Raw genomic sequence first — 25,643 nt, forward strand, 5'->3', positions numbered from 1 at the left:
CCTCTGTCTCCTGTGTTCACACGTGATCCCAAACGCCCAAAGGACCAAGGCACGGGGCAGGCCCACGCTCATGCTGTCAACCTCAAGGGCATTCTCAACTTGCTGTCCTGTCGGCTTCCCCTGGAGACTGGCACCCCAGCACCCAGCGCAGGGCCTGTGCGAGGGCACAGAACACATGGTTGAACAAACACGTATGGGTGTATACACGCTTGTATATGCATCATCTCAAGTATGTTTGTATAGATTCCTAAACAACAACAATAAGAAGAGGTCCCTCCGCTGCTACAATCTGGCAAACAGGGAGAAATCTGGCACCGGGACCTACATGGGCCCTTTCAGACCCTGAGAGATCTCTGGGATGCTCCAGGCAACACTTTGGCTGAATTAAAGGAAAGATGTAGGATCTCTTATGTAAATGATTATGTTAACCAGGTAACTGAGTGAAGCAGAATGAGATTGTCAGAAAAATGGAATACTTTTTGGTTTGGATGCTGGGAACCCCCGTAAGAGAGGCCTCTCTCCGGGATAAAAATCTCGTGTGTGTCCCCTGGGGAATATTGCATCCAGGGACACAGGCCTTTGGGAAACCAAGGCATGGTGTGTGCAGGGTCACAGGAGAGCAGAGCTGAGGGAAATGGAAAGTTCCTACAGCCCCTTGTTCTACAGATTCAAACATGAAGGCTCCAGAAGAAACCCTGCTTAGAAGTAGAGCAGATTGTAACCCCCTGGTCTTCTCAGCCCAGGAGTTTATCCCAGAAGGTCCCGGTCCCCCACCTCAGACCCAGAGAGTCCGCTGTGCGGGTGCTTTCAGTCAGGAAGTGTAGCCTGTGTGGTAAATGCTTTTCCCATTCACAGGCTCGCCCAGGGCTGCAGCCACAGGGACATGCTTTAGGGGAGACACAGTCCCACTGGGGTCTCCTCTCCACAGTGTAAGATGACATCCTCAGTCCTCGGTGCCGGCTGCAGCCACATCCCCACATGGTCTCCGGCCCACATGGTGCAGCGGCACCCGCCAGTGTAACCACAGGTGGAGACTGCAGGATGAGTCCCAGCTGGCAGGGGGGATGCTGAGGCCAGCCTGGCCTCACACTCACCAGCACAGTGCAGCCACAGGGACTGTCTGTCTACAGGCTCTCTCTCTCTCTCTCTCTCTCTCTCTCTCTCTCTCTCTCTCTCTCTCTCTCTCTTTCTTACAAATGCTGCTGCTGTGTGAGGCTACCCTGGTCGTGGTGGCCATGACTTTGCCTCCTTAATCTGGCTGCATTGCTGCCCTTCTTTAAAGTACAGCTTAAGGCTCTAAAGCTCTGTGTGGGCCTGGCAGGAGCACGCGGGCCCAGGGCAGGCCTGACCAGCCCTTTGTCCTCCCTTTCATCCGCACTGTGCGGCCTCATTAGCCGGCCTCGGTTAAGCCGTGAGCCCAGTGACCAGTTCACAGCCGTCAGGAGGACCTTCGCTTTACTCTCAGTCAGACCCTCAGAAGCGGCTTCCGTTATCCGGGGCTTTCAGAGGATGAACAAGCCTCATGCTTGTACTTGCTGCTGCTGCTTGCCGGACTTCCCATCGCTTTCTGCTCTGTCATGCTTTTCTTTTACCCTCCTCCTCCTAAAATAAGGCTCCTCTTATTGTTATCGAAGGACGGTAGATACTGGAAGGAGGTAGCAGAACTGGCTCAGGAACAGAGGCCGGAGGAAATGAGGAAGACACTCAGGGGCCAGTGGGACCGGGGAGAACGTGCAGAGAGGAGCTGGGAGAGCAGGGGTAACCCGGTCTCTGCACCGGCGACTCAGCACAGATTAGGCAAGTTCCCTCCCTGTCCTCGCTCAGTGTCCTTACTGTAGAACAGGGGTCAAAGAGGCCCACAACATAGGCCTGCTGTAACATTGAATAAAATAGTGGATATGAGGAAGCTTTGCATAGTCTCGTGGCCCAGGTCTGCTGACTTCCGTTGACCCACAGAACCTTCTCCGGCAGAAGTGAAACTAACAGACAAGGTGGCATTCTCTCTATGCTAATGGGGTAGTTACATAATACTCCTCCAGCCTCCCCAGGTGTGGTGGTGGCAGAGAGGAAATCGGATTCCCCGGGTGGCAGGTGCAGTGGGTGGGTCTGGGCCAGGTCCCAGGATGACAGGAGGCACGCAGGGAGGCTCGGGGAGTGTCCTGAAAGAGGGTGGTTTGGGATTGCCCTGATTTCCCTGCCTTCTGTTTTGTGCAAGAGATGCTTGGCCAACTCTTGAGCATTTAGGGAATTTTTAAAATGATAGATACGGGATTTCCCATCAATTCTGAGCTTCATTTAAAAAATGTTCTGAACCACTTCTTGAGACCAGTAATGTTCCTTTGGTCAAGCTCTGGGCCTGGCCCTATCTGAGGCCGAATTAGCAGGCAGCCAGGTGATGTGATCAGCAGGAACCTCCCACCTAAACTCCTCTCTACGACCTGTCAGCCTGCCCTGCTGCCTAAAACCACCACGACAGGGCAGTACCTCTGGTTCCTTCCAGAAGCCAACCACCCAGACACACGGGTCAATATCTGTTATCAGTCACTGAGCTGTCTTAGGGCAGAGCAGGGCAAATCCTATTTTTTTATACATGTATTGCTCTGCAACTTGATCATTTTCATTGACTGTATCTTGGGTACCTTTCATTCCAGTATATGCAGGCTTCGCACATGCGCTCTTTAATTGCTACATAGGGAAGGAAGGAACACCCAACAATCAGAGTTGTCTGGCAACAGTAGAGCAGCCTTGGGAGGCAATGAGCTTTCTGTCACTGGAAGTGGCCAAGTAGATGCTAACTGCACAGTTAGTCCCAGTGAGGATCCTGCACTGGGTGAGCGGGTTATAAGAAGAATAAGTAGTTGACAATTGCTGGATAATTGCTATGACCTAAGCACCATTCTAAATGCTTTACATGGGTTCTCTCATGTAATACTCACAGAACTCTAATTAGTAGGTACCCTTATTACTCCCATTAGTACAGATAAGGAAATGGAGGCACAGGGGAGTTAAGAAACATGTCCAAGATCACAGAGCTGATTATATGGCAGAGCCTGGACCCACCCCTGGGGAGGATGCCTCCAGAGGCCAGGGTCCCAACCTCAATACTGAAACATTAACCCTTATAGGAGATCTCCAGGCAAACACTCTTCCATCTCTGGGGTTCAGTGATCCCCACTTTGCCAAGAGCTGGTGTTCCTGTGAAGGTGGACCTGGCTGGCTGGCACCTTCCTTTGCTAACCAGGCAGCAAGGCAAACAAAAGATGTGTGGTGACAGGCTTGCCCTAGAGCAGCGGTTCTCAACCTGTGGGTCGCGACCCCTTTGGCAGTCGAACGACCATTTCACAGGGGTTGCCTAAGACCATCCTGCATATCAGATATTTACATTACGATTCATAACAGTAGCAACATTACAGTTATGAAGTAGCAACGAAAATAATTTTATGGTTGGGTCACAACATGAGGAACTGTATTTAAAGGGCCAGAAGGTTGAGAACCACTGCTCTAGAGGAAGGATGCAGAAGGAACGTCCCCTCTGGGGCATGGCTCACCTGGGAGGGGCAGGAGGCCAGCAGGGTGTGTCCTCCAGTTGACATCCAGGCCCAGTCCCAGGGCAATAGCGGCCCTCTGGGGCTTCTGCAGTCCTCCAGGGGCTCCCCAGCTGCCCCGTGGGTATTTTGACCTGATACCCAATCTGGCTTGTGTGCACATGACTTAGCCTCAGGCCTGGAAAGAGATGAAACCATCTGGGGCCTGGCACATGTAGACTTGGCAGCTCCCTGAGTGGAAGCAGCCAAGGCCAGAACTCCTGCCCGCTGGGAACTGGCTCGCCACGGCCAGAGCACCTTCCGTGGCTCCACAGGAATGCTTCCTGCTGATGGGATTTCCCCACAAGGATTCCTGGATCTCTTTTAAAGAAAGGGTAGGAAGAGTAGAAAACAAATTCCCCAGCGCAGACTCTTCAGCCTATTAATAGTCCTATAAGCTACATTTATTGAGCACCTATTACAAACCAAGCCCTTGACCAAATGCAGTTTCTTCTGTGGCTTCTGGTGGTGCCTCTACTCTTGCTGGGTGATGTGGATGGAGCATCATCAGGCACGGGGCCGCACAGGAAGTAGAGTGCGGTGGAATGCACCAATCCTGGCTTTTCCACTTTCTGACGTGTGACCTTGGGCAATTCACTGGAACTTTTTGTGTCACACTTTTTTCCATCTATAATGTGGGGATAAGGATAGTAGGTTGTCCAGAGATTGAGATATAAGATAGAAAGCACTTAGTATAATATCTAGCACTGAATAAACATTATCTCCCGTTATTATTAGCGTCTCACTTGTTATTAGCAATTATTAGGTCAGTATTGTTATTATCCCCATTTTATAGATGAAAAAAGTAAGGAACAGGGAGGTTCAGTAAATAGCCCAAAATTATATAGCTAATAAATGACAGACAGAATACAAACCCAGGTTTTTCTGGCTACAGAGCAATCACTCTTATCTGTCAAATGAACTCCTAGAATGTTATCATCAACTTTCAGGAGTGTTCCTTAAATTGTTTCTAGTCACTGATGTGATGAGGAATATTAGATATTCCCATTTATACCAGTAGGCTGCTCAGTTGGAGAAATTGCTTATATTGATCAAAAGGCCGAGGACCTTTTGCAAGGAATTCAATTAATACACCTTTCAGTGAGAAAGCTGTGGCAGATGTGAAGTGAAAGGCAGTGTATGTAGTTTGCTGGACGGACCCCTGGGCTGGGTCAGGAGACCCGTGTGTCCTTTCTGGCCTGTCACTAATTTGCCATATGAACCAGCATGCTATTGGTCTTCTGTGGGGTACATTTCATTACTTGTACAGGGAGGGTTGAGTCTCCATGCCCTTCAAGAGGTGTTCTGATTTGATGAGCATTTTTACTCATTCATTCAGCAAGTTTTACTGAGCATCTACTATGTGCCAGGAGCCATTCTAGGAGCTGGAAATGCAAGAGCAAACGATACTGTCGGTGAGGTCCTTGCCTTCACAGAGCTTGGAGGTTGTTAGAGAGAAGCAAACAGATAATGAGCACAAATGGTGGGTCACCTGAAAGCACAGAGCTGGAGCACCCCACAAGAAGGCTCTCCATCCAGCTTGAGGAATGAGGCAGGTTTTCCTGCCAGAGGGACGTTTCCGCTGAGACCCGGAGGTTGAGTAGATGCTAAAGTGGTGGGGGTAGCGGGAGGTTTCTGAGAAAAAGTCACAGATTTGTCAGTTATGAACATGGCACATTTGAAGAAGGGAGTAGAGTGTAGCATGACTAGGTCTCAGAGAGGGAGGGGCAGGAAGTGGCTGGAGAGGGGTCTGGGCAGGAAGGCAAGGCCCTGAGATCATGCCAGACCTCAGCAACTGGGTTAAGGATTTTGACTGTATCTTTATTTTTTATATATATTTTATATCAGTTTTTATGAGCTATAATTTACATAGAACATCCATCCATTTCAAGTGTACAGTTTGATGCGTTTGGACAAATGCATACACTCATGTAATTATTACCTCAATTGAGACAGAGAACATTTCCATCACCCCCAAAAGTTTCCTCCTGCCCCTTCGGAACCAATTCCCTCCTCTTGCGGCAAAGACTGATCCGCTTTCTATCACTATGCTTTTGCCTTTTCTAGAATTTCATATAAACGGAATCATACACTTTGTAGGCTTTTACTCTGTATCATTCCCAGTTTAGTAGATGTGCTGCGGAAGTGAGCACTGATTTATCTTCATAGTCTGATTTGCAATTTAGAAAGATCACCCTGGCTCCACCATAGGGGCAAGGAAATCAGAGGAAATGAGAATGGAAGTGGGCAGACCTGGGGGGAGGGGGGGCGGGGCGGGGGGGGGGGGGGCGCGGGCTGCAGAGGCCACGGTGCCCTGGCGCTGACAGCAGGCTCTGGAGTAGGAAATCAGGATGTGAGGGCAACTCAGAAGGTGGAATAGGCAGGACTCGGCCTCTGGTGACTGGAGGTGGTGCAAGAATGGGGTGGGGGTCGGGGGATGGAGGTGGGCGAGAATCAGGTTAAGTAGAGTGATAGCAGAACCAGGCAGGGAAGCTGGGTAGTCAGTGGGTGCTGACCTGCAGCTCCCACACCTGGGGCCTCTGTTCTTTGCTGTCAACACCGGCTTTCCTGGATGATCCTGCCCCCACTCTAGGCTCTCAGCTCCAGGCCAGACCTGAGCTTCCCATCCGCCCAACCGGTTGCGAAGTGGCTGCTCTTTCTTGGCGCCTCTGAGCCCCACGTGCCAGTGTGTTCAGCCAGAACCATTCAACTCTCCCACCCTCACCTCCGCCTCTTTTTGGGGGGGAACCCCCATTCCTGCAAATGGCACCACCCTCCATCCAGCCCACTTTCAGACATAAGCCATCCACAGCCACAGGGAGCAGTGCGTGCCTGCAAAATCAATGCACAGCTCTGAAACTTCGGGTTTGGCTGAGCAGGCTGTTGTGAGGGGCAGGAGGGAGAGAGCAATTATCGGCCTTCAAGACGCCGCCTGCGCTGTTGGCAGGCATGTTTTTTTCCCGGGTGTCAATACAAGCCCAGGGTCATTTTTCAGTTTGCCAATGGCTGTAATTGCGTAAGGCTGAGTGGCTCTCCAGAGAATCCCCACTGTTCCCCATTCTCTGCTCCCGGACACTGCTCTATAGACACGCCCCAGGCCATGGATCATGTTTTCCACATAACCCGTTAATTACTAAATAAAACAACCCAGCTTTCAACCTGATTAGCCCAGATTAATGGCCAGCAGCGGGTTTCACGCGCCCGCACAATTTATCACTGAAAAGAACTGTGTCTTTAATGATTTAGCTACCTGGCCTAGCAAGGCCTGCTCAGGACCGCAGGCCTCCGAGAGCAGTTAATTGCTGTTCTTCGTTTCTGACCTGGAAAGGCCCAGGTGACAGTTCCCATTAGCCAGGCTTGGCCTGCTTGATGACAAAGGATGGCAGGAAGCCCTTCCCTCCCACTTTGTGCAGAAGATATATCGAGGTCAAGTGTCCCCAGCTCCACCACGCCAGCTGCCAGCTGGAACAGGTTGAGTCAACTGGTAAATTTATATGCTTTTCTCCTTTCCCCTGCCCACCCCCTGCCCTTTCTTCCTTTCTCAAAATGTTGAAAGAGTGAATCATTTTTGTTTGCAATTGTGACATTTCACCAAGAATTCTAGGACCATTCATAAAAATGAGAAAAAAAGTTATTTCCCGGGGTTCCTTTTTTCTACATTTTAGCATGATCTGGCCCTGCTGTGGGGTAGAGTGAGAACATTTCTTTAATCAGTTTTCATTGAAAGATCCTTTGATTGAAAGGCTCTTCGAAGGTCAGAACTGATCCCAAGCATCTGGTCTTGCATTTTTCAGACAAGGGCGCTGAGGCCCGAGGTAGGGGAAATAAGTTAATCCAAGGTTACACGGCGAGGTAGTGAGAGATGGAAACTATCCCCATTTTTCAAGGGAGGACACTGAGCCCTTGTTTTGTCCAATAGAACTTCCTGCGACGATGGGAATGTCTGTATCTTTGCTCTGTCACAGAGTGGCCACTAGTCACCTGTGGCTGGAGAAGGACTGAATTATGGCTGCAGTGACTTACTTTTCAGATTGTTCATTGCTATTGCATAGAAATACAATTCACTTTTTTATGTTGATCTTTTATCCTGTAAACTTGCTGAACTCATTTATTAGTTCTCACAGTTTTTTTTTTTAATCAAGGTTTTTCAGAGCCGTTTTAACTTTACAGAAGAATTGGGGAGAAAGTACAGATAATCCCCACATACCCACTCCCCTACCTCCCCCACATTGCACACAGCTCCTTTCCCCTATTGACATCTTACATTAGGCTGGTATGTTTGTTATAACTGATGATCCAAGACTGGTACATTATTATTAGCTAAAGTCCTTAGTTTAGTGTTCACTCTTTGTGTTGTCAGGACTATGGGTTTTGAAAAATGCATAGTGTCATGTATCCATCATTAAAGTATCATACAGATAGTTTCACTGCCCTAAAAATCCTATTCATACCTTCCTCTCTCTCCCAGACCCCTGGCAACCCCTCATTTTTTTTTACTGTCTTTATAGTTGTGCCTTTCCCACAACTATAGTTGGAATCATCTAATCTAATAAAAGAGAAACATGGTAATTGGCGTACGACCGCTACCCTTCCCATTGGCTAATCAGGGAGATATGCAAATTAACTGTCAGCCAAGATGGCGGCCGGCAGCCTGGCAGCTTGAAACTAACATGAGGCTTGCTTGCTTCAGTGATGGAGGAAACCAACGTTCCCCGCCTGCCGCTGCAGGCCTCTGAGCCTGCAGTTTGAAACATTTTAACAAATATAACAAATATAGAAGCTAAAAAAAAAAAACCCAAAACCAGCTTTCAGCGAGCTGGGATCTCAGAGCTGGAGTCAGAGCTGGAGTTATACATTGTTTTGATTACCTACTTTCAGCAGCAGAGGCCTAAGAGCTGGAGCCTCAGAGCTAAAGCTGGCCCAGAATTAAAAAGAAAAAAAAGAAAAAAAGGAGTGGTTGGGAGCGTCAGTCACCCGCCAGCCTGAAAACAGCCCTCAGCCCCTCACCCAGACTGGCCAAGCACCCCAGTGGGGACCCCCACCCTGAATGGTGTGTGACCAGCTGCAAACAGCCATCATCCCCTCACCCAGGCTGGCCAGGCACCCCAGTGGGGATCCCAACCCTGATCCAGGACACCCTTCAGGGCAAACCAGCCAGCCCCACCCATGCACCAGGCTTCTATCCTATATAGTAAAAGGGTAATATGCCTCCCAGCACCGGGATCAGCAGAGCCGCGAGGCCTCCTGGCACCAGGATCAGCGTGACAGGGGGCAGCACCCAAACCCCCTGATCGCCCTGCGGCTCTGTGTGTGACAGGGGGTGGGGCCACAACCTCCCTATCTGCCCTGCTCTGTTCGTGACAGGGGAAGGCGCCCCAACCCCCTGATCAGCCCTGCTCTGTGCCTGATACGGGGGAGCTCCCCAACCTCTGATCGCCCTGCGGCTCTGTGTGTGACAGGGTGCAGCACCCCAACCCCCTGATCGGCCCTGCTCTGTGTGTGACAGGGTGCAGCGCCCCAACCCCCACAACCCCCCACGGGCCCTGCTCTGTGTGTGATGGGGTAGAGCCATAACCTCCCCATCGGCCCTGCCCTGAGTGTGAGAGTGGTGGTGTCGCAACCCCCGGATCGGCCCTGCTCTGTGGGTGATAGAGGGTGGCACCCCAACCCCCTATCCGCCCTGCTCTGTGTGTGACGGGGGCAGTGCGCCAACTCCCCTATCGGCCCTACTCTGTGAGTGACAGCGGGGAGCTCCTCAACCCCCTGATGGGCCCTGATCTGTGTGTGACAGGGGGCAGCGCCCCAACCCCTGGATTGGCCGTGCTCTGTGAGTGATGGGGTGGTGCCACAACCTCCCCATCGACCCTGCCTTGAGTGTGACAGGGGGCGGTGCCCTAACCCCCCAATCGGCCCTACCCTGAGCGTGACTGAGGGTGGCATCACAACCTCCCAATCCGCCCTGCTCTGTGCATGACAAGGGGCGGCGCCCCAACTCCCCAATCAGCCCTGCTCTGAGCCCGACCAGGGGCTGCACCTAGGGATTGGGCCTGCCCTCTGCCACCCAGGAGCAGGCCTAAGCCAGCAGGGCATTATCTCCCGAGGGGTCCCAGACTGTGAGAGGGCACAGGCTGGGCTGAGGGACTCCCCCCTACCCCCCGAGTGCACAAATTTTTGTGCACCAGGCCTCTAGTCCTATATAATAAAAGGCTAACATGCAAATTGTCCTCTCGACCGGGAGTTCAACCAGGAGTTCAACTGGGAGTTTGACTGGCCTGCCAACTGCCCAAGGCCCCTCCCCAAGGCTGGCCCCGCCCCTGATTGGCCCCGGCACCCCAATTGTGGGCGGGGCCAGCCGGCCAACCACCTGTGGCCCCTTCCCCTGGCTGACCCCACCCCCCCAATCAGCCCCCTCACCCTGATCAGGGGCAGGACCAGCCCACCAACCACCTTCGGACCCTCCCCCCAATTGGCCCTGATCAGGGTGGGTGGGCTGGACCCCACCTGTGCATGAATTCGTGCACTGGGTCTATAATATAACATGTATAGCCTTTTCAGACTGGCTTATTTCACTTAGCAACATTCCATCATGTCTTTTCACAGCTCCATAGCTCTTTTTATCACTAAAGAGCATTCCCCTGTGTACAAAGACTTGAGTATATGACAGTTCGTTTATCTAGTCACCCACTGAATAATATCTTGGTTGCTCCCAAGTTTTGGCAGTTATGAATAGGGTTACTATAATCATTAGTGTGCAGATTTTTGGGTGAACATAAATTTTTCACTTATTTGGGAAAATTGTACCAAGGAGTGCACTTACTAGATTGTATGGTAAGATTGTGTTTAGCTGTATAAGAAACTGCTAAATTGTCTTCCAAAGTGACTGTGCCATTTTGCACTTTCACCAGTAATGAATGAGAGTTTCTGTGGCTCCACATCTTCACCAGCCTTGGTGTCATGTTTTCAATTTTTACCATTCTTTAGATAAGTAGTGGAATCTCGCTGTTGTTTTAATGAGCATCCCCTAGTGACATATGGTGTTGAGTATCTTTTCATTTGCTTATTTGCTATTTGTATATCTTCTTTGGTGAGGTGTCTGTTCAGATCTTTGGCCCATTTTTTAACTGGCTTGTTTGTTTTCTTATTGTTGAGTTTTCAGAATGCTTTGTATATTTTGAATAATAGCTCTTGGTTGGATATATCTTTTGCAAATATTTTCTTCAGGCCTGTGGCTTTTATCTTCACATCTTTTGACAGTGTCTTTTGTGGAAAAGAAGTTTTTGATTCAAATAGAGCCCAACTTATCAATTATTTGTTTCATGGATCATGCCTTTGGTGTAGTATCTAAAAAGTTATCAAATCCAAGGTCAACAAGATGTTCTCTTATGTTGTTTTTGTTTTGTTTTTTTAAATATATCTTTTTATTGATTTCAGAGAGGAAGAGAGAAGGAAAGAGAGATAGAAACATCAGTGATGAGAGAGAATTACCAATCAGTTGCCTCCTGCATACCCCCTACAGGGGATTGAGCCCGCAACCCAGGCATGTGCCCTGACCAGGAATCAAACCATGACTTACTGGTTTGTAGGTCAATGCTCAACCACTGAGCCATGCCAGCCGGGCCTCTTATGTTATTTTTAAGGAGTTTTGTAGTTTTGCCTTTAACATTTGGGCTTATGGTCCATTTTGAGTTAATTTTTGTCAAAGATCATCTGACCATATTTCTGGGAGTCTATTTCTAGGTTTCTATTTTATTCCATTGATCTGTTTGTCTATTCTTTCATTAATACCATACTGACTTGATGACTGTAACTTTATAGTAAATCTTGGAATTAGTCAATGTCATCTTCTGAATTTGTTTTTCTTCTTCAATATTATGCAGGCTGGTTCTTTTGCCTCTTCAAATAAACATTAAAATCAATTTGTTAACAGCTAGAAAATACTTCCTGGTATTTCATTGAATCTGTATATCAAGTTGGGAAGAACTGACATCTTAACAATACTGAGTCTTCCTACCCATAAAGTATCTTCAGTTATCTAGTTTTCTTTGATTTTTTTGTTTCAGGATTTTGTAATTTTCTTCACATATATATTGTACATATTTTGTTAGATTCATACCTAAGTATTTTAATATTATAGGTGCCAATGTGAATATTATATACATACTTTATTTACATATATATACATATTAACAGCTGGTAGCTCAAATTTTTTGTTGTTGTTGCTAATCCTTACCAGAGGACATTTTTCCATTGATTTTTAGGGAGAGTGGAATAGAGAGGGAAAAACAGAGAGAAACAATAATGTGAGAGAAACATATCGATTGGTTGCCTCCTGCATGAGCTCTGACCAGGGCCCCAGGCCGGGAAGGAATCTGCAACCAAGGTATGTGCCCTTGACTGGAATCAAACCAGGGACCCTTTGGTCTACAGGCTATGCTCTATCCACTGAGTTAACAGGCTAGGGCTGATAGCTCAATTTTGAAAATGAAATGTATTTTAATAATTTTTGGGGGGAGGACACTGATATATATATATCCTATCTAATAAAAGAGAAACATGGTAATTAGCGTACGACCGCTACCCTTCCCATTGGCTAATCAGGGCGATATGCAAATTAACTGCCAGCCAAGATGGCGGCCGGCAGCCAGGCAGCTGGAAGCTAACATGAGGCTTGCTTGCTTCAGTGACAGAGGACTCCAACATTCCCCGCCTGCCTTGCCAGCCTCTGAGCCTGCAGTTTGAAACATTATTACAAATATAGAAGCTAAACAAAACCCCAGAAACCTGCTTTCAGCCAGCCAGGATCTCAGAGCTGGAGTTGATACAGTGTTTCGATTATAGAACCCAAACAAACCAGATACCTGCTTTCAGCAGCAGAGGCCTCAGAGCTGGAGCCGGAGCTAAAGCTGGCCCAGAATAAAAAGAAAAAGAAAAAAAGGAGTGGTTGGGAGCTTCAGACACCCGCCAGCCTGAAAACAGCCCTCAGCCCCTCACCCAGACTGGCCAGGCACCCCAGTGGGGACCCCCAGCCTAAAGGGTGTGTGACCAGCTGCAAACAGCCATCATCCCCTCATCCAGGCTGGCCAGGCACCCCAGTGGGGACCCCCACCCTGATCCAGGACACCCTTCAGGGCAAACCAGCCAGCCCCACCCATGCACCAGGTCTCTATCCTATATAGTAAAAGGGTAATATGCCTCCCAGCACCGGGATCAGCGGAGCCGCGAGGCCTCCCAGCACCGGGATCAATGTGACAGGGGGCAGTGCCCAAACCCCCAGATCACCCTGCAGCTCTGTTTGTGACAGGGGGCGGGGCCACAACCTTCCTATCAGCCCTGCTCTGTTCAGGACAGGGGAAGTCGCCCCAACCCCCTGATCAGCCCTGCTCTGTGCCTGATAGAGGGGGAGCTCCCCAACCCCCTGATAGCCTTGCGGCTCTGTGTGTGACAGGGTGCGGCGCCCCAACTCCCTGATCGGCGCTGCTCTGTGGGTGATAGAGGGCGGCGCCCCAACCCCCCCCCCCCAAGGGCTCTGCTCTGTGTGTGATGGGGTAGAGCCATAACCTCCCCATCGGCCCTGCCCTGAGTGTGACAGTGGTGGCGCCCCAACCCCCTGATCGGCCCTACTCTGTGAGTGACAGGGGGGAGCTCCTCAACCCCCTGATCAATCCTGCTCTGTGCGTGACAGGGTACAGAGCCCCAACCCCCCTGATGGGCCCTGCTCTGCGCATGACAGGGGGCAGCGTCCCAACCCCCTGATTGGCCCTGCTCTGTGCGTGACGGGGGTGGCACCGCAACCTCCCCATCGACCCTGCCTTGAGTGTGACGGGGGCGGTGCCCCAACCCCCCAATCGGCCCTACCCTGAGCGTGACTGAGGGTGGCATCACAACCTCCCAATCCGCCCTGCTCTGTGCATGACAAGGGGTGGCGCCCCAACTCCCCAATCAGCCCTGCTCTGAGCCCGACCAGGGGCTGCACCTAGGGATTGGGCCTGCCCTCTGCCACCTGGGAGCAAGCCTAAGCCAGCAGGTCGTTATCTCCCAAGGGGTCCCAGACTGCGAGAGGGCACAGGCCGGGCTGAGGGACCCCTCTCCCCAACAAGTGCACAAATTTTTGTGCACCAGGCCTCTAGTATATATATAATTGATTTTGTATATAAAATTTTATATAAATTATATATATATAATTGATTTTTTAGAGAGAGGAATGGAGAGAGAGAGATTGATATGAGAGAGAAACATTGATTGGCTGCCTCCTGCCCAGGGATCTAACCCACAACTTGGATATGTGCCCTGACCAGGAGTCAAACCTGCAACCTTTTGGTTTGTGGGATGCTACTCCAACCAGCTGAGCCACACTGGCCAGGGCTATTATTATTATGTTCTTAATTTCAAATCCCAGTTGTTCACTGATGGAATATATGGGAACTACTGACTTTTGTATATTAACCTTGCAGCCTGCAACCTTGCTATAATTGCTTATTAGCTCCAGGAGTTGTTTTTGGTTTGGGAGATTTTGTTGTTGTTGATTCTTTTGGATTTTCTACAAAGACAATCATGTCATCTGCAATTAAAGACACTTTTTTCTCAATCTGTATGTTTGTATTTCCAAACAAACATTTGTTTTTAAATAATTTGTATGTGCTATTTTTTGCCCTTTTTCCCCTCTCTTTTTAAAAAGGTCTAAAATTTTACTATGGATAAGTGGTAAAAAAAAAAAAGTCTTCAATGCTTAACATTCATTTTTCAAATCCTATCACTGTATTAAGTGGTTAAGTGACATAAGTTTGTATATAAACTATTAATAATTAGGAACTAATAAAGGAATCTTTGTTCTAAATGTAAAATCAGCTCAGAACTTTCTAGCAGAATTGTATATTTTCAGAAGTTCCTTTAGTAACAATTCTGTTTATGGCAAAATTTCTCAGTTTTGATTTGAACATGTCTTTATTCTGTTCTTCTTGAATAATATTTTAGTTGGGTTTATCATTCTTGGTTGACAATTGTTGTCTTTTAGCTCTTTGTTTTTCTGTTGACTCCAAAAATATGTATTCTGTACATTTCTTTAGATCTATCTCCCTATTCACAATTTTTTTTTCAGCTGTGCCTAATTTTATCTTTAATATACATTTAGTTTTTTAATTATCTACTTAGTTTTTAACTACAACAGTTCTATTTTCTCATGTTGAGAATTCTATTTGTTTCTTTTATACAAATGCCTAGACTTTTTTGAGAGAATTTTATTTCTTGCTCATGCCTTTTTAATCCCTTCTTTTATTTCCTAAAGCATTTTCTTTAGTTTCCTTAAAACATACTCATTTTTTATCCTATGTCACATAATTTATATATATGAGGTTCTTGGGAGTTAATTATGCTGTTTGTTACTTTATACCAATTCTTGCTTATAGTGGCTTTTTTTTTTTTTTTAAATGTGTGTGTCTTAAAGTTTGGGATTATGAGCTCATGTTCAGCTGGGTTTTTCTGTGAGAGTTATAAGTGCATCCCTACAGAAGGATATACATTTGCTTCTTCCAGGTGGCCCTGGGATGCTGTAACCCCAGACCATTTTAAAGTCAATTCTTCTGCTTGGGGTTTTCCAGCCAACATAAATAATGTGAATTTATTCCCTCATGCAGATAAGTTTCATATTCATCTTTCTGTTACCAGTGGGCGGATTATTTTTACTTTAGCATTTTACTGAGACTGTAACCCTTGGAGCTTCCCACTTTGGGGGTTGGGGGAAACTCCGGTTCCAATCTCCCAGTTGATTCAGGCTGAATGTCTAGGCTCTGTCCCCTGCAGGGCCATTGTAAACCCAGTTTGTTTCCAAGATTCACAAACGCTCTCAGGACAGCTGCATCTTCAGCACCAACTCCCTCTTTGGTGCTGTCTCTTAGTGATTTTTCTTACCTTCAGGTCAGCTCAGCTCTAAATCGAAAGGCATGCATGTTGTATTTCATCCAGAATATCTATATGTTTTATTTCAGGAGTGATTTTCAAGCTGTTGTGTTATTTTCCAGAATGCCATAGCACAAGTTTCTTTCTAAAAGGAGTCAGCTTTTCACTTCGTTGTTAAATACCACCTTTTCTTTGAAAGGATGGCTTGTATGTATATTGAAAATATCTACTAGGTGGCATACTACTGACATACCTACCTATCACCATCTGCTATTTAAAATAATTACCAAATCTACCTAACTGGACACATATGAACTGCATATACCTTGTAATAAGCCTAGAACAAATGATGAATTTTCTGTATACTTGTCCAAAGTATGGATCTCTCACTAACATATCTTGAAGGAAGGCATCATTAATGTTATTAAAGCTTAAATTATATATTTAATAATCTCAAAAAATATATAGAAATTCTAATATTTTCTTTTCTTCATCCCTGTGGCCAATCCCACTCTCCCTCTGGGGTACAGGAGCCAGTCACTACACTGGAAACAGTTTTGGTTGTCACAGTTGGGAGAAGGTACTTCTGACCAGTGCACAGAGGCCAGGAATTCTCCTAAACACTCTCAAAAACACAGGGGAGCCCCCCACAATGAAGAATAATTTGTCAAAAATGTCCGAAGTGCTCAGGCTGAGAAACACTGAATTAAAGGCAAGTTCCTCAGAGTGCAATTCCAGTGTCTTAGTTTCATTCTCCACGGTGCCTTCCATAGCGCTCCTATTCAAGTACCAGGAGCTAAGGGTGCTTCTCTCCTGAATGACCCATATCCTCCTTCCCTCCCTTCCAGTTCTTAGCACAGTTCACAGGTTTGGTGTGTGAGTTGTTTTCCAGCTATCATATTAATTATTTACTAGTAATCTCTCCACCCCAGAACTAGATGGTTCACCAGGTTCAAGAGAAAGGCATTTTTCCTAATCCTTTGCTTCAGGCAATCCTATATAATAAAAGGCTAATATGCCAATTGACTGAATGGTGGAATGACAGGTCGCTATGACATACACTGACCACCAAGGGGCAGATGTTCAACACAGGAGCTTGCCCCTGGTGGTCAGTGTGCTCCCACAGGGGGAGTACCACTCAGTCATAAGCTGAGCTCTTGGCTGGTGAGCACAGAGGCGGTGGTGGCGGGAGCCTCTCCCACCTCTGCGGCAGTGCTAAGGATGTCCGACTGCTGGCTTAGGCCTGCTCCCCATGGGAAATAGGCCTAAGCTGTCAGGTGGACACCCCCCAAGGGCTCCCGGACTGCGAGAGGGTGCAGGCATTTCATGCATCGAGTGCACGAATTTCACGCATCGGGCCTCTAGTTATTCAAATAACGTCATTGTTCTAAACCAACCGCCTTTAGCTCTTTGCTGTTCCAGGAAAGGAAACTCTAGGTGACTACAATGCAATATCTCACAGTCAGTAAAAATAAAGACAGAGCTGGGATGGAGTGGGATAGAGTCAGAATTACAAGAGTGGAATGAACACAGTAAGGTGTGTGTGTGTGTGTTGCAGGGAGATTTTAAAAATCCCAGATGGCATATCCAAAAGTCAGTGTAGCTTGGATGAGATGGTAAGCAAGGTCCCGGGCAGACAGGCAAAGAAGAGGCCAAAGGGGGTAAGAAGAGTAATACAGGCTCCAAACCACTCATTAAAGAAGGCTTTGAGAAATGTTTGCTAGACATTAGAGGGAATCTTTACACCTGTTTCTGTTCAATCATGACACAAACCTGGAGCAAAGAGCGCTAGGCCAGTGGATGGAGTAAAAGAAACCATTGCTACACAGTGTGCCAGGGACTCTGCCGGCCTGAGGCCAAGCTGTGCATCCCTCCCCACTTCTTCCCTGGGCACCTCACCCGGCCTGAGCCCACCCTGCCTCCAGAGGCTGTCTGGCCTACCCTTGGGTTTTCACTTCACAGAATGTCCAGATGGAACTTATTCTATCTCTGCCCTGCATTTTGTAGGTGAAGAAACCAAGGGAACGGCAGCCCCCGGGTCCCATTCTGAGTCAGGTTCTTACTTTTGAGAGGCAGTCAGTCCTCCTTAGTTGGAGGGGCCTGAGAACAGGCACTCTCCTTGACCTCACAGGCCCTGAAAGGAAAGTGAGGTAGGTCAAAGGGTGCCCTGGACTCACCTTGGCATGGGGAGCAATTCAACTTGGAAGAACATTCGGCCCAAAGTGGAACCCGATTCAGCTGCAGGGAACAGATGCACAGAGGCTTTTGAAGCCTGGATCAATGCCTTTTCCCACAAGGAGAGAGAAAGTAAAATCCATGTTGAACCCTCTCATGCTGCTAATGAAAAGGAGACGGGCCTGCTGGGGTGAGGGCAGCCAAGCAGCGGGGGAGGAGGCATTTATCCATTGAACTTTTTCTGCTTATGCAGTAGATCTTCATTATCTACAGTGTCCTGTGGTTCTCCAGTTCCCCAGGGAGATGCTTAATAACATGAACTGCTTAATAAGCAGTGACTGGTGCCCTCAAAGAGTGGCTGGAAGGGGAAGGCCGTGCCTCCTATCTCCTAGTTCAGTGCGTTTCCTTTCTCACAGCTGATCTGTGAGATACTGGCCAGAGTCAGACAGAAAAGGCAGCTGGGTCCCCACACCGGCCTCCAGCATCTGTTGTGAAAGCTGACTGCAGGGCAATGCTGGCGGGCACTTTCCCTGAAAATGTTTTCGGGGAACTACCGCTCCCACTTTGTGTTCTCTTGAGCACAGATTTCCCACCTGGGCACTGTCTTAGGCTCCCCCCAGAAATCACATTTACCTTTTTTTAAAAAAAATGTATCAAACACTAAAAACAACACTCAGTGTGTGTGCCAGCTAATGACCTAGGTCAGCAATTTTCAACCTTTTTTCATCTCCTGGCATACACAAACTAATACTAAAATTCTGTGGCACACCAAAAAATGTATTATATTTTTGGCCAATCTGACAAAAAAAGGTATAATTTTGATTGAATTAAAAAAAAGAATAATAGTAATTATCTATCCTTTTTTTTTTTAACAGCTTTTTATTAAAAGACCCTAACATAAAAGCAAGCTGAGGAAGGGGGGATACAGGATGGGGACCCTCCCCCAGACTCTACTCTGATTCCCATAAACATCAAGGAGAAAGATAGGAATCCTGAAAGGAAAACAAAGAATACTGAACAACCAGGCTAGGATCTGCCATGCCTGGATCCTATGTCTGAACCAAGGACTAGGGAAGGAAGAAGGGACACCCTCTATCTGCCAGATGTCTGCCAAAGTTCACCAGCCCGGCCTGCCTCAAGCCTCCGGGAGCTTCCCCAGGAAGCGGAGGTTGAGGATCTTGAACTGTTCATCGAGATCCATGTGTACGATGCCATCCTCACCATCGATGCTCAGCAGGACCCCTGTGGCTTCCCGATCCTCGCCCTGGATGACCTTCACCTTATTGTTCTCGGTGGGGGTGATGGGCTCCAGGCACTCACTGGAGATGCTGACCACCTTCTCACTGTCCTTCAGGTACACAGAACACATGCCTCCCATGACACTGCGGATGACCCCCGTCTGCCCCGCCACTTGCGTATCCAGATCGGTGTCCCGCACTTTCACCTGGATGTCTGGTTACCCAATCACTAGAGTTCTGCTCAATGCCTGAGCCTGGTGTATGTGGGTTGTAACCACCAGGGGAGGGGGCTCCAGGTGTCATCGGACTGTAGCCAACAGGGCTCGGACTGGGGCTGGCCTGATAGGCCATGGGCGAGGGTGTGGGGTGGTAGCTGGCCGGAGAGTGGGTGTTCTGGTAGCCAGCTGGGCTTGGTGACACCTGGTGGTAGCTCTGGGGACTAGGGCTGGGCTGGTAGGTGCCTTGTGGAGAGGGGGCAGCATAGGGGGAAAACTGGTCTGTGTTGTACATGGCTGACGTCCCTGGTGTCTGTGGGTTGTACTGCGGATTAACCTGTGGAGATGAGGGGTCTGGATAGCCAGGTGTTTGGGGATTGGGTGTACCCCCATAGGCCTGTGGGGATGGAGTAGGCTCATCATCGAAGGCATACTCATATTCTTCCTCAGCCTGTGATGGTGTGTTAGGGTTGTTGGGGGTCCCAGGCCCCACTCTGGGCAGGAGTACAGCTGCCATCATGCAGGGGTGTCTGTGAGCCATAATGCGGGGTGAGGCTGCCATCCTGAAGAGGTGTCTGAGAGCCATACATGGGTGTGCGGGAGCCAGAACCATACATGGGTGTCTGAGGGCCATACATGGGTGTCCGCCCATAGGTTGAGTTCATGCCACCCGGGCGCCGTGAGCCCACTGTGGTGAGCCACTGATGGTCTACAGAGATGGTCTGGCAGGTAGAATGCAGCTCCACTCGGGCCGTAGACTCTGTGGCATCCTTCACCACACCAATGTATCCTTTATTTCCCCCCTGGGAGATGCGCACAGTCTGGCCGATGAGCTCGTTGTCTCTTCGACCCCGGCCCCGGGTCATGCCACCACTGCTGCCACCTGGGCTACCAAAGCCACCATGCTGACCTCCAGCACTGGGGTGCACGGGGCTGCTGATCCGGGGACTCATTGGGGCAAAGCCACCCAACGTGAAGTTGGTCACATCTCGTGGCTTCGAGCCCCCAGCCAGCATCAGGTGATGTGTCTTGCAGACAAACATGCCCCCGTTCTCCACCAGTTTCTTGCAATGCAGGAAGGCAAAGCTGCGGAAGAGATGGCGAATCTCACCCTCCCGGCCCGAGTGGGGGCCGTCAATGACCTTGACGATGTCTTTTACATGGATGTTGTTCTGTTCTGAGTCCAGGGCCACAGCAAATCGGTTGTCCTTCCGAGTCACAGCCTGGTGCCTGACAGTCGCCACCTTCCCATACATATTAAGCACCTGGAAGGTCTCCCGCTCCAGTCGCACGATGACACCCCCAGTTTGAGGGTCCAGCTGTACCAGCTCCCCCCATTCATGCTGGCCCCCCACATCCACACCTGATGCCGTCTCTGAGCAGAGCTGCAGGTCCCGGGGGAGCACTTTCAGCTCATGCATGGTGAGGTCGGAGAAGAGGATGACAAAGTTCTCCTCCACTCGCACAATGAGGCCTGTGTCACCCTCGAATCGGCCAGCAGTCACCTTCACATGATCCCCCATCTTGAAGTACTTCCTAAGTTCCTGGGCCGGGAACTCTAGCATGTCCTTGAGGTCCTCATGCTTGGGCATGATGGTGATCTTGTTGCCGTCCACACTGAGAATCTTGCCCTGCAGGTTGATGAGCTCACCCTCACATACCTCCACATTGTCCCCAGGTTGGAAGTTGTGCTCCCTTTCCTTCCCTGAGCTCTCAGTCACCACCTCCAGGTCAATGCCCTCCGGCTGGTCCTCAAACTTCTCCAGCTCAGAGAGTGTGGGCTTCACACCCTCTGTGATCACAGCAGACATGGCGAAGCTCTTAAACAGAAAGCCCTTCCGGCTGTAACGGTTCCCCTGGAAGATGAGGAAGTCACCATCAGAGGCAACATCGCCCCCCAGGGACCTAATCTTCTTAGCATCAAACAGCCTCTGTGGAGGGCGTTTAAACTTCTTCCTTTTAGCAATCCAGTCTTTCAAGCTCATGTGGGCCTTGATGCGGTCACAGTCAATGCGTGGGATCATCTTCAGAGAGATGGTGTTTTGGCTGGGCTCCACATAATCCACCTGTGCCATGTCATCCTTATAGATGCCTCTCTTGAGGCAGACCCAGGATTTCGGTTTCAGGTTGGCCACCTCCTTCACCACTTTGAGCACATCTGTCATCTCCTTGATGGGCACCATCTGCTGGTTCCAGTAGCCAAGCCGCAGGTTGCCCACGCCCTCGATGGCCTGCTTCACGTGGGTCTGCTTATAGGCCTCCACGTAGATGTAGCCCTTCACGTGCTCTGGTGCCACTACCGATTTAATCTGCAGGGGTGTGTCTGTGAACTGGTAAGCAAGGAACTTGCGCATCAAGGAAATGGCTGTGGCCCGTTCCTCCCCAATCTTACATTTGACAGTCCACAGATTTGGATCCTTGACTCCTGGGAGCAGCTGCTGCTGAGTGATGTCATCAGAGAGCTCATCAGACCCTCCACACACCGTCTTTCCCACAGATGACTTGGCATATTTCTTCATGTAATACTCGCCTAATTCTTCTTCTCGCTGGTCCCTCCAGAGGTTCTGTAGGCGGCGAGCCCCAGAATGATCTTCGTCCAGGACAACATTATCGATATTGGAGGCTTTCTCTAGGATGTCCTCTGCTCCATCTTCCCATTGGTCCTCATCCTCATACTCATCGTCCACATCGGCCTCATCCAGAATGAAGCCACCATTACGGGGTTTCTTGGGAGGTCGGTCATCATCTTCTTCCTCATCATATTCTTCCTCCTCTTCTTCTTCCTCGGGCTCTTCCTCCTTCTCACTGCCTGCTGCACTCCGCTCCTCCTCCTCTACCTCGGCCACCTCACCGTCACTGCTGCGTTCCCTGTCCTCCTCCTCAGAGAAATTGCTGTGCTCGCTGACATATTCTCCGCCTTCGGAACCAGCTGCAGTTCACAAGACGCCCGGATGGGACTGACGTAACCTCTAGCGAGAATCTGCTTGTTGGCTTCGCCAAACGTGAAATTTCCAGGGCGCGTCCTAATGACACACTTCCTGTGCACCATCTTGAGAGTGGCACAGCTGTCTTAATGTGGAAGCTGGAGCCGATATATGTCGGGGTCCAACCCCAGCAGGTCCAGGGGTCCCCAAAAGTGTGGATGGAGTAGGCGAAGAAGGAATGACACGAAGACAGTGTTCAGTTGATCAGCAGTCTAGCCAGGATCTCTAGCCAGGATCTCCAGCCAAGTTCTGTCATTTATTGTCTTGTTACATCTGTATTTATACCAACTGATTTTAATCCTATCAATTCTCTTCCAAAGGTTAGGGCGTTTCTTATCTCCATTCCAGGGAGTAAAGATTATGTAGCTTAAGGGTGATTGTTTGTAGTTAAAGTGATTAACTACCCACCTGGCATTTAGTTAAGGGGTTTTATTCCCTCCCTAACTTCAGGGAAAAATCCCTACCTGGGGAAACAACCTTTCTCGGAGATTTGACCTTGGTTAAAACACATAGCGCCAAGAAGGTGAGCAAACATATTAAGAACAGTATGCCATATATGCCAGGTCCCTTGAAACATATGCTGTGCAGATGTTTCTTCCCTGCAGCGACTGTGTCAAGCAGCAAGGATGGACCAGCTTCCGGCAGACATCAAGAGATCATCTGGGGTGTAGAGACTGCCATCATTTTTGTTTCACTACAATTCAGCATCTTCATGATGGCAACCAGGAAGTAGAAAGGCTCCTGAGGACATAGGGGTGGTCCTGGACAGAGGAGTGGTCCTGGGCCCCCTGAAGGCCTTACCAGCAGGAGAATGAGGGACCCCAAGAGGCAGATAGGGGAGTCTATCTATCCTTTATAAAGAACCAGGTGCCTATACTTGTATATAAGGATTTCTGGTACCAAGAATTAACCAATAAGATGCAACCTTGTTCTGTGACATGACCAATAAGATGCAACTCTGTTGTATGACCTATATATTTATAGGTCAAGACATGGCATTCACACTGGACAGATATTGTTGTGTTGGCCATTGTAATTTTTTTTTTTTTTTGGAAAAGAGGTCAGTGCCCCAGACTAAATAGTCAGGTATTGCATGTTTTAAAAATTATAGGTCATGGTCCTTACTCTTAACGTAGCCTTTCTAGGGTCTGTACTGCACCCTCAAAATTTCTCTGCTCTGCTTTGGCCAAAAACCTAACATCTCTCAGCACTGCCTGAATTCTGGGGTTCCTGTTCAGTTCTCAGGCCTGCAGCCTAGAACCTTTGCTGGCCTTGTGGATTCTTGGCCTGTGTACATGCAGCTCTGTTATCAGCCAAAAACCCACAGTCGATCCTTATGCGGACTTCAGGTGCCTGGCTTTCTGTGGAGTTCTTTCCTCTCTGACATCCTGTCACACAAATTCTAGCCTCTTCTAGCCTGGAGTTCCGATCTCTGCCTCCTCAGCTCAGAGAGAGCACTGCTCAGCTTGGGTTCTAACTTAACTGTAGCAGGGGAGCACCCCTGGGCAGAAAACTGGGGTGACCATGGGACTCCTTGTGTAGTTTGTGTCTCTAAAATCTGTCTTCTATTGCCTGTTGTTCAGAAACGGAAAACAGTTATCTCATATGTTTTGTTTCTGTTTGTAGTTATTTAAAGTGGGAGGGCAAGCTATGCACCAGTTACTCCATCGTGGCTAGAAACACAAATCCCCATGTGACTTTCATTCTTTGAAATGCCAGCCCCCTGATGTTGCAGAGAGGACCGGCCTAATTTCTCTTAAACTCTTCCAGTATTCTTTAACAAGTCCTCCTTGCTTAAAGCAAGAAGTCATTCACCCTTGGCTAACTGTGTGATTGAACTGAGATGGTTTATGGGCTTAACTAGAAACTGGCCCAAATGTATTATAGAGAAATGGCTGCTTTATTGTTAAACAAAATCTTTCCTGACTGGAAATTCCCAAAAAGAAAGAGGTTGAGCATAGGCAGACTTATTCTTCTCATTTTCTCTCTTACACATAGGAAATAAATTCAATGTCACAGCACATGAGATTATTGCTCCTTGTTATGCTCATCAACTTCTGCCAGAACCTCTATTTCCAGATTAGCAGAAAATAGAGATCTGAAACCAATAAGCAATGAATATTGTTCTTGCAAAAACCCATTTTAGCCTAAGATGTCACTGCCTCACTGCCCAGTGTAAATTAGTCCCACCTATTACTCTTGCTTTCAGCTCCCTCTTCTTTTATGTTAGAACACTTAAAACAGTTTGCAATTACACATACTTCCGTGGGGCTTATTTTTTGTCTCCCCCAATAGATTATAAACTCCATGAGGGCAAAACCTTGCCTATAGCCCGAAGGTCTAGCATAGTAACTGATAGATAGGATTTAAGAATTGTTTGTTGCATGAATGAATAGATGAATGAATCCACAAATAAACAGATCCTTTTGAAATTAGATCAAAAGAATAAAAATAGAAAGGCTTGAAGGATTAAAAGGGAAAGGACTAGTTTCTAAATAGCTAATAAGTTTTTAATCTTTAAGACAAACAGCTTTCTTGGCCAGAGATGACTATGATGGGCTACTTTTTTATTTTCTAAAATATATATATATTTTTATTGATTTTTTACATAGAGGAAGGGAGAGGGACAGAGAGTCAGAAACATCAATGAGAGAGAAACATGGATCAGCCACCTCCTGCACCATCCCCCACTGGGGATGTGCCCGCAACCAAGGTGCATGCCCTTGACCGGAATCAAACCCAGGACCTTTCAGTCCGCAGGCCAACGCTCTATCCACTGAGCAAAACCAGTTAGGGCTGGGTTACTTTTTACCTGAAACAAAGATTGTCCCTGGAGAATCAGTCAAAAGAAGCTGTTACTGAGAATTGGGCAGGAGAGTGTCTGCCCTTCTGTAGGGACAGCAATGGTCAAACCATACCTTTGTGAGACAGTAGACTTTGTTTCCAGATTGTGCACCCCCAATGGCCGTCCCTGAGAACAGCATGCGCCAGGGAAGGACTTCTTGTTCTCTTTGGGATGATTCAGCACGCATGGGTTTTAACAGCTCCCAGGGCACTGACGAGTCTATATGTGTCCTAGAGGACATCCTGTCTTCTCTTTGTTATGGTGGCAGGAACAAAGGCAGGGCATTATTTGATTGAAGGAGTCCTTGATAAAGAATGCTAAAGATTATTAATTAAAATGTCTCATCTTGTGCATGGAGAAACTTGGTCTAGGGACCAGGATGAAACAGAATGGACCCAAGGTCACCTAGTGAGTAAGGAGCATCACACAGACGAATTTCCAGGACATCTACCTTAAGTTCAGTCTGCTGTTGTCTGTTTGTTCCCCTCCCCTTCGCCTTTCTCACCCACTCCTGCCAATGTGCTAGCCTGTGTCTCAGCTTGAGTCCTCAATACTCTTAAGTAAGAGCATGATACTTTGTATCTTGTGTGACTGGAGAAAGCCAGCAAAGAAACCTTTTTTGGCAATACACTCGTAGGAGAGTTTGAAAATTCTAGGGCAAGAGACCTTGCTCATTGCTTAGAATCAATAAAGGCTACACTGAAGACCAG

The 25,643-nt window shown here is 48.3% G+C and overlaps 1 protein-coding gene across 1 annotated transcript; it reads right to left on the reverse strand.

Moving 5' to 3' along the window:
• Positions 1-18,528: 18,528 nt before the first annotated feature.
• Positions 18,529-22,040, reverse strand: LOC132229597 (transcription elongation factor SPT5-like; the record flags this gene model as incomplete). The annotated part of the gene is given in 3 exon segments (XM_059686159.1): positions 18,529-19,105; positions 19,107-19,582; positions 19,584-22,040. Coding segments are annotated over 3 exon segments (3,252 nt in total), but the record flags the coding sequence as incomplete, so codon positions are not given.
• Between the last annotated feature and the right edge of the window lie 3,603 nt (positions 22,041-25,643).

This window comes from Myotis daubentonii, chromosome 3, assembly GCF_963259705.1.
Source record: "Myotis daubentonii chromosome 3, mMyoDau2.1, whole genome shotgun sequence".
Classification (NCBI taxonomy): Eukaryota; Metazoa; Chordata; class Mammalia; order Chiroptera; family Vespertilionidae; genus Myotis; species Myotis daubentonii.